We start from the raw sequence: 10,344 nt of genomic DNA, 5'->3' as shown, positions 1-10,344 counted from the left end.
TCTTTGACGCGCGAGATAGGAAGACTAATGAATAAATGAGATACGTCCTCCGTTTGAAATTATAATGATCGATACCAGATAGATTAATTAAACGGTCAATAATATAATATATGATATATATAGACAAAGCAATTTTTCAATGTGTTCTTCAATAAAAATTTATTTCTGATTTACAAGAATAAATAGTATAATTTTATCAGACGGTTAAAGAATATTTTCGATTCTCATCGTGTGAAATATTTTATTAAAAATAATAAATGTACATAAACGATTAATTTTCTATAAATCTTTAATATTATTTTCAGAAAATAGAAAATAATTTTATTTTACTTTATATTTCTGGCGTTTGAAAAAAATAAAACTTGTATAAAATTTTTCTGCATATTATTTAATTGAACTAAATTAATATATTATTATCTAATTATTACCTTATTACCTAATCTTGAGATGTATTGTATATATTCGCATCATCTTGACGCGGTGTCTTGAGTAATCCTTAGCCTCGTGAAGAATAATAGATCAAGAATATCTCTTCTTAATGCAACATTTCTTTAGTCTTGTGAGTCTTGCAAATAAAATGTAATTATAGACTATCTTAGTGAGCGTGCAATCGACAAATATACTTATTTGTTCTTAGGGGATATGCACTGCTACAATCTGTGCAATGCGCTGACATGAGTTATAATACACGTATTTCTCTTCATAATTGTTTCCTCATGTCGCAATGACCATTTGTTGTTAGCGACAGCGAACAGACAATTGCAATTCATTGAAATCTACATATTTATATAATTACAGAATCATATATGTTGCGAAAAATCGTTCCTTTTATCGATAATTATTATATTTAGTTTAAACAATTTATATATCTATTTATTTTCAATCTCTTTGAAAGATAAGAAAAGAGTTTTGAATTATTAACTATAAAATTGAAATACGTACTTTAAAAGTAATTTATAATTCCAGTTTACTTAGAAATATTATTTTATATATATATATATATATATATATATATATATATATATATATATATATATATGATGTCTTGAATAATCCTAAGTGTAAATAATACACTTTTTATGGAAAATGATACCGTAGAGTTTATTATTTTTCCCATAAGTAGGTAGATATGTAAAAAATATCATGTGTAAAGTGTGATTTCTCTTGCAATTTTTCCTACGATATCATCGAAAGGTCAACTTGAGATTTGTTGCATTGCTCACGGATACGTATATTCTTGTTCACACTTCAAAGTTTTATATTATTACAATCTCAAGCAATCATATTTAGTTACGTTTGGGTATAATATATCTGACGATATAATGGAATTTAATGCGAATATATTTATACAATTGTTTCATCATTATAACAAATAAAGATTTAGAAATATTATATATAATACATACGCAAATTTTTGTTTTATTTTAATTAGATTCTAATTTCATGGAATAGAATTATCTTAGCATTATTATTTAATTAAACTTGAATCATAATTATCAACACATGTTAGAATGAAAAAAAAAGTTGCTGACGCAAAGAATATTTTTTTATGAAATATCTGCTAAGAAAATGTTGTTCTCTGAATTTATTAGAAAATTTGTAGACGAAGAATCGATCGGAAAGAATGCACGATATACGAAGATGAAGATAGATTTAACCTTTGCCATAATAATAGCGATAATACACCTTTTCATAGCGATAGAGAGGTTTGCGCATGCAATCCGAGAGATCACGACATCAAAATTTCTCTCCTTTCACTGCGCACTATTTTTTTCTATGTGTCGAAGACGGAAATTGTACTTTTCTTCTTTAGGAACGAATAACGATGATTGTGCTGTAACTGGCGAGGATGGTGTAATTGCATTAACGACGGATATCGAGAGAAATGGGAAATTCCTAATGGAGTGTCGCCGGATTAAAGATGGTAAAGTGAACACTGACGATAGATTATATTCGAGTCGCGATTAAAATCTTGGATATTCCATCGATCACGTATCTTGTGACAATCGTTTTTAATTTCAAAGTATTTCTTCAACTTTTTGCTTACTTAATGTATATAAGAATCATTATTATATATCTTAACAAAAATATTGCAATATAATATTTTTTTAGATATATATTAAAATTTTCCTCAGATTTTTACGCTAATTTTACAATAATAAATAATGTTAACGTAATTTATTGCATTGACTTACAGCATGACTTGTCATTATTACATGATTTTTTAGATTTTAGATTTAATATCAATCCTTAGGAACAGATTTAACGATAAAGAAACAGATTGTTGTTAAGATATTAAAATCCATGTTGTGATAAACTAAAATTTCGTGTTTTTTTCTCAGAAGAAATTTAAGATTGTCTAAAATTCGATAATAATACAATACATCTATTCTCGCGTTTGTCCTAATATAAATATAGATGTGATTATAGTTAAAAATGTTAATTTTTTTTACTTGGAAGATTTTTGCAACTGTAGAGATGAAGATGTTCTACTTGTTTTATCTACATAAAACATCTTTATTTTTTTAATTTCCAGAAATAGCATCAGTGCTTCTCCTCTCGAGCCACTTTCGTTTTTTTTTTTCTCTTTTCTTCTCACCTTTCCTTTCGTCATTCGTGGCCGAAACGTGGCATCCCGATGTCATGACGCAGCTTGGATGTTCTTTGTGAGTGAAATGTTCCTCGCAAAGGCTTCAAGGCCGACCAGATGACTTCCTCTCACTTTTCTGCCCGTCCTATACCTTTGCTCTTATGGACCTCGATCGCGAAAGCCACCTTTCTCTCTCTCTCTCTCTCTCTCTCTCTCTCTCCTTCTCTTCTTGGTTTCTTCTCGTTTTCTAGCATTCTATCCGCACTCTCTCTCGAATTATTGGGCGGTTCATGGCTCTCCCATCTTGATCGTCCCAAGGCTGCATGGCGCGCGAAAACAGCCGAAATGGCAGAAATGTCGAACCTTGTCCAGTAAAATCGAATCGAGGATAAACTTTAAAGTTCAGCGCTCTCGTGCTCACGGACGAATTATACTCGTCTATAGGTCATCCCTTTTGGATTAGCCGCCGATTCGTAACGCAACACGTTACTTAATATCTACAATTTTTAGCTTTTAAATTATTCCTATTTAAAATCTAAAGGCTACAAGAGACTCTCAAAAAGAATGAAATTACAATGTATAATGCTGAATGATTGTCCAATATTTATTTTTTTTTTTTTTACTATGATTCATTGTTATATCTCGAGACAATTTTTGCATGCGATTTTGCAAAATGATATTTCGATGGGTGAAAGAAATTAAATGCGCGTTATAAAGGTATCATGATTGAATGATGAAATGGATCGATCATACTAAACTTTTGGGAGTGATAGATGATCCGTTCCTCTCTCTCTCTCTCTCTCTCTCTCTTTCTCTCTTTCGCATAATACGAGACGTAAGAATGCGGGAGTGCACGCACCAAACGCCTCCGACATTCCAAGAGTCATAGTAGGAGTTTCTTCGATGGGCACATTCCGCGAAGTGTGCATCATTAATCTTTTATCATGACCCGAATATTTACAAAATGTGACAAGACAATAATGGAGAATAGATGCCGATCAGATTAATTAAAAATCGAATGTGCTTATTATCGGAGTTCTTAAATGTATTGATTGATACATAATTTATCTTGTTTTTAACGTAGTTAAAAATAAATAAAATAGCTATATTTTTATCTACAAACGTAAATTGAAAATCTCCCACAGCCATTATATTGTATTATATCCATATTACACTTATATTTATTCTATATATTTCAAATTTTGTTATCACTATTTAAACTTCGATATTATATAACGCGATTCGAAAAAAAAAAAAAAAATTACATTTTAAAAAGTATAATTTCACAGATATTAATTTAAATTTAAATAAGTTTGTATTTTAAACTCGTCACATTTTACATTTCGCGTCTTCTCCATTCAAATAATATAATTAGAGTAATTATTTTAATTATAAAATATTGTTTTGTCAAAACTTGTATTACGAAAATAATTAAAAGACAGCATGAAATAGAGTCGTTTTCCAAAAACACTTTATTGTCACATATTAATTTACATTTATATAATAGATTTAAGTACTTGAGGGATGGCATTGTTTTGCTATATATACATCACTTATTGTTAGTAGCAAAGAGGAAGACTTTGTTCTTTCCAATTAGCATCTATTATAATAATTAATACACTGATTTTTCAATTTCTTTTTCATATTTTTGATACTACTCATATTTTTCATACCGTGTGGCGAAATACGAATAAAATCTGCCATTCTTAGAGAAAGACGTAATATCCTTATATGACTCATGTACCCAAAATATATTAAAAATCCTTATATATATCATTAATTATGTTATCGAAAATTCGAGTATGCAAAAATTGATCTTTCGCTCCGAAACGGTAGCAGCACATTTGTTGTGAGAAATTCATTGGCGAGATCGTTTTACAAAGATCTTGAACTTTGCGATATAGAAGACGACACAGGTTTTCAACGCAGTTTTTAAGTCGTCAAATTTAATTAATGTGTATTCTAAGAAATGTCAACAAGTTTAAACAAGTATCATCACACGGATTGGCGATTGATTTAACCCCTGCGATATGCTTTAGGTTTCACTTGGACCTCTTCCTGTTGAGTTTCCTCGACCTCTTCTTGTACAGTCTTACTTCCTCTTCCTCCGAACCTGCCGCGACCTGACGTTCTTATTTCACCACCTGCGCTAGCTTTGTTACGACTATTTGTGCTAGCTCTGAAACACATTATTCAATCCATATACAACATATTTCATAAGATATATGCGAGGGTTAAAATAATCATCTTTATAAAAAAATTACTGTACTTTTACTTTTGTTTACTTTTGTTTGAAATAGAAAAATACTTTACGTTATTAGGATTTAGATATAATATAAATATAAATCTTTTTTTTCTTTTTTTTTTTTTTTATCATATTGTATTACTTTGTCTTTGCTGTTGTATGTTCTGCTGCAGAATGCGTGGTAGCAGTTTCCCGTGAATGACTGCTGGGTCCGGTCTGTGCTCTTCGCCTCTTCAAGGCGGCCAAGAGATCTTCATTTGATCTAAAATTATATTATGCGCATATTTGTTGGAAAAATATTTGCCTATTGTACAATATCTGAAGAGAGAATATTTCACCAAACAGGTACCTAAAGGGCCTGACGCCACCAGCATTACGAAGCTTTTTCGCAGATTCAGTCGTTGTCGTAGGAGCTTCATGTTCCTGACTGTTTTCAAGCCCTGTATCTTCGCCTTCCACGTCATCCTCCTCAGGTGCTTGTTCTACCGGTTTCGATGTCGTTGATTGAGTCTAAAGAATGAAAGGAAGAAAGAAAGAAAAGAAAAAGATTATTTTACATATTCTATTATCGAGATATGACACACAAAAATATAAATATCAGATCCAATTTTTAATATAATTATAATTAATTAATCGTGATTTGTTCGCAAATAAAACTATTGACAATACCTATACATTTTATTTTTTTATATAAGTATATATTTTGCAAACCTTGTCTTATATATTATTTGTTTCATATATATTTTACATATATATTAAAAATATATTTGGGATAAACGTAAATATATTGTATATTCAATATAAATCAATGCATTAACGTAAAATACAGTAGACTCACCGGTGATACTTTTTTCTTCCCTACAGTTGCTACATTGGTTCGTCCTCTCGAGGATAAGAGACCACCTAGCCGACTACCTGCTGGTTTTGTCGGTGCTGGCGTCACCGGTGCTGCTACCTCTTCCTCATAATCATATTCCTCTTCGGCTGATCTGCAGACGGCTATTATACAGAGAGCGAAGATTCTGCAAAAAAACACGTTACGTATATTAAAATTTCTATCTATATATTAGCCTGCTTTATAATTCACTTTGTTTAACATAAAGTGACATGCGATAATTCTATTTTTTATTTTCTAAAATAGGTCCTTCAATATTACAGACATGCTAGAATAGAGATTTTTTCAAAGAGTACATAAAAATGGAATGAGTGCAAATATTTAGCACGAAAACTACGCATAAGTGTTGCAAATTCAGATCCATAGATATTACAAGAATTACGGAAGAACTAGCTCTGCAGATTGCAACACGCGATCCAGCGTGTAGATTACGTCCTTAGAAAATTATTTTCCTCCTGGTCGAAGAGGAAGGCGCCAGGCCGAAAGATCGTATGAAAATCACTAAACAATCTGTGCTGTCGCAAATTAAAAAAAAAAAAAAAAAAAAAGTTATTCAAGTACGTAACGCTGCGAAACAAGTTTATCGCGGTTAAATTGACAGGTTGCATTTAGGAGACGGCAAAATATATGCAAGTCAGATTATTGCCCTGCGAATTCAGAAGCTGGAGCGCGCGAGATTATGTAGCTTTAGGAATTAAAAGGACAGGAGACATTCTTGTGGATTGCAGAGAGAAAATTCTCTAGAATTTTTTTCTTATATAATCCACCTTTTGACTTTTATAATTTTTAAAGGAATCTTTATTTAAGATCTTACTGTTATATTGAAGAGTACTTCTTTATACACATAACAATTTTACAAATTTCACCTCGATTAAATTTTTATTCTTATTTATATAGGAAGAACTTTTTTCTTTCACTATTTTGAAGCTTTGTGTTAACTCTCTCTCTAAAAAAATAAGTTTCTAGACTTTTACATCTCTTTCTGCTTATTTTAAGTATACAATTTTTATTCGCAAGGGGACAAGAGATCGAGAGTTTTTTTTTTTTTTCTGGAACAGATGGAATTGTTTTCGCGCAACATTTTGCGCAGAATACGAGTAAAATAGAATTCCTAGTCGCAACTTTCGCCAGAATCGAAAAAAAAGAATCCGAGGACGAAAGATCCTACTTCACGAGACACGCGCTGCAACGATTATTACGTATGCCCGACGTGGCTCGGCGCAGCGCGTGTTCGTTCGTTTCGCGTGATAGTAGATCCGTGTATACCAGATGGATTTTGACCTGTGATATTCACGTACACGAGACTTACTTTCTCTGCTCGTGCAACTCGCGCACCGTACCGTTCGGGATTGGCCGCGCCGTTACGACGGGACATTCGTATACGTGAGGCGGCTCACAAATGTCAAGAGAACCAGCCGAACTCGAGGCCCCGGATAAAAAAAAGAGAGTTGAAGAGAGGGAAGACAAAATTTCGAGGAATCCGCAAAAGTCCGGCAATCCCGATCGATAGATCGCCATAGGAATATCCACGCGCTGGACGATTGCGAAAACACGAATTCGAAACACGAATTGGAACGAGAATAACGATGACATTCTAGAGGATGATGACACAGGCATTCGCATTTCGTTCGAAAGAATATTTTGTAAGAGATAATATTTCTGTGAAATAAATATTTTTTTTTAATAATAATTTCTACACATTTTTTAATTTCGTGAAAAAAATATCAGTAAACCATTCTTTCTAAATAATTATCTTTGAATAATTATCTTTGTATGAATCGATAAAATCGCACGAATCATATTTTTTTTCGAAGCTTGGCTATAGTCAGAATTTTATTCTCCGAATCATTAAATGTAATCACAATAATTGCATTCAAGATTAATTTAGATTAAAACTTTCATATGTGAAATCATTAACGTATTATGGTCGTGTTTACGCAGACATGACATTTACCACGTGGATCGCACATGTTGCATCCAAATCGTTACTTTATTGTTTTAGTTACTAATAGAAGTTCTTTATTCACGAGCAATAATTAAGTTCTTTGCTAAAAGGAATTCGAAAAAATAAATTATATCCCGCAGATTGTGATGCTCTCTCTCTCTCTCTCTCTCTCTCCCTCTCTCTGTAAAGGTTATTGAAAATAACGCATATCATTTATTATAATATGTCGTAATAATGTTTTCGATGAATATTTCTATATTATGAATATATTAGCTGGCGCTTAATTAATATTCTGTTTCTGAATATTCTCGCTGTGTCGTGGATAAAATTTATCGCTTATTATCGCGTGATATCATGCTCTCATCGTTAGCCAGGACAACACAAACATATTTATACTTAAAGATATTAAAAATTATCTCCATACTTGCTTCATGATTAATAAGACACGCGTCTCGTAAACGCCAATTGCTCGCGTTGTCTGCAATAAAGCTATGCGTGTTATATAACTTATACAATGCATCAATAACAATTTTAAATTGCGTTATCCTAATCAAATTTATTTTTTCTTTTTGTCACTGGATAATAATTAATAAATATAATTTCATACGCAGAAGTACAAAATTGTCCTAATGCGGAATATATTTTCTCATTAGTATAATCTCCTAACACAAATTTTTATTTATATCTCGGAAATCAAATAATTTATCATACCTGCCCGGATTTCATCGCGTCACAGAATCACTAAACTTGTTAGTACTTTGCCTTCGAAGGAAGCGATTACATTCGCATTATTCCATCTAAAGGATATCGTTAACGTAATGTATGGACACTCATTACTTCCGTTTTGCATAAGAAATTTCGTCGCCATTATCCCTTTCATCTTTTTTTCTCCTTCTCTCTCTCTTTCTCCCTTTCTCTATCATTCTTTCTTATATTTTAGCCTCATCTTTCTCTTTACATATTTTTTCTTTTTAAATTAATGGAAAAGATTTATTGTGTGTTTGTCATATAAAAAATTGAAAATTTCTTATTAATTAAAATAGAGTTATCGTTTTAACATCAATACATTTAAAAAATAAGTTTCCAACCTTTTCTTATAAAAATGCAAATCGGAAATTGTGTTTGCGAAGTATATATTCAAATTTCTTTCGCACAAACTTAAAATATCATGTTTAACTTTCTTCTTTTAGCCTAATTTATACTCTTTAATAATTTTCTTCCTTTCTTTTCTTTATATTCCTTCATCTCTTCTTATCTTTCTAAATATTTCTCCATTTCTTAATTCTGTATTATAAATTGTATATTCAATGCACTTTTATCGCATGCTTAAAAAAGCTTGCTTCAACAATCATAATAAATATGTTTCTGTTTTATTCTTTTTGCTGGTTTATAATGCAGAAGCGAAGATAGTTCGATATGCATTATTCGTAAGGATAATGCCAAGGAGAAACTCACGATATTCAAGCCATACAAATTTCTTGTTTCTCTAGTGTAATACATATATTAATTGATTTCAGTAATAATCGCTGTTATGCGCTCTCGCTCTCCCGTTACTTTTCTAATCAATTTCCTGGTCAGAACCAGGAAAGAACTCGACCTACTGCAGCCGTCCGTTTGCATAACATGCAAACTTTGCATATGCCATTATTAATATATACATTATTATGTACATATTATACAGACACATACAAATCAAGTGTATGACGTGCAACGTCGAATAATCGATATAAGGAAAAATTTATAAAACACGGGGTGAATAACTTCTTATAAAATTGAAGCCCATGTTTTATGGTCGAATCGTGGAACGCATTATCTTCAATTCGTGTGGAAATATTATGTTAAACGATTCGGAATATATAGATTGTTGAATACCATAAATCAATCTACATTCGCGATCGAAAATTATCGGCAGTCGCAATTTCCGGCAGAGCAATTTCAATTACATATATTAAGCCTGAGACAACGAGTGCGCATAGGTAGCAGGTATACCTTTCAATTGCGAATGTATAACTGGCCTTGGAATTATCCAGGTTGATCACCGAAGGTGATCTGTAATCTATAGATATGATCAGAATTGGCCGGTGTAACGATGCCAAATTTTTTTTTTTTTTTTTACGTCCTTATTTCTTGTTGCACTTTTTGATTTTATCAAAGAGCATTTGATATCGTTAAACAATATGATACACGTGATTTGCGTGAATAAATAGATATATTTAAAATTATAAACAGAGGTTTTTGCCGCTTATTCCTATTTAATAATATCGCCAAACAGCTGTTCGATTAGGATAATCTATTATTTATACGCAAGTATAATCGTAACTGCAATTACAATAGGAAAAGAGAGACGTGATTCCGATTATATTTATTTATTAGGGAGAGAGAAATTGTGAGAAATGTTAAGTAGCTCGATGCTATAATAAAATAAGAATCTATAAACTATGAAATTTATTTTAAATTAAAGTTGCACCTCTAATACATAAACTTTATACAAATTTTATTTTTATACCGAAACATTCGATTGTCTCGAATTGCGAGCCACGAATGGCGCGTACTCACGTGAACAATGTAAGTTTCATGATGTCGGGCGGCCTGTCGTAGAAATTGTCTCGTTTCTGCGGATGTCGTGGCCTTGTTTGGCGGCTGCGACGTGCGGAAAACCACTTATCTGT

General features: G+C 31.7%; 1 protein-coding gene across 1 annotated transcript; it reads right to left on the bottom strand.

The window, feature by feature from the left end:
- Nucleotides 1–4,217: 4,217 nt before the first annotated feature.
- On the bottom strand, nt 4,218–10,344 carry LOC138936236 (uncharacterized). The gene is made up of 5 exons (XM_070301468.1): nt 10,232–10,344; nt 5,674–5,857; nt 5,185–5,345; nt 4,978–5,097; nt 4,218–4,769 (listed from the first exon to the last, which is right to left on the bottom strand). Exons 1-5 carry the CDS (start codon nt 10,249–10,251, stop codon nt 4,607–4,609), a joined length of 648 nt encoding a protein of 215 aa, XP_070157569.1. The 5' UTR covers nt 10,252–10,344; the 3' UTR covers nt 4,218–4,606.

This window comes from Polyergus mexicanus, unplaced genomic scaffold (genome assembly GCF_030449975.1).
Source record: "Polyergus mexicanus isolate NDT 795.1 unplaced genomic scaffold, iyPolMexi1.0 SCAF_9, whole genome shotgun sequence".
Lineage (NCBI taxonomy): Eukaryota > Metazoa > Arthropoda > Insecta > Hymenoptera > Formicidae > Polyergus > Polyergus mexicanus.
Note: the sequence above shows the minus strand (reverse complement) of the source record. Positions and strands in the feature narration are given on the sequence as shown.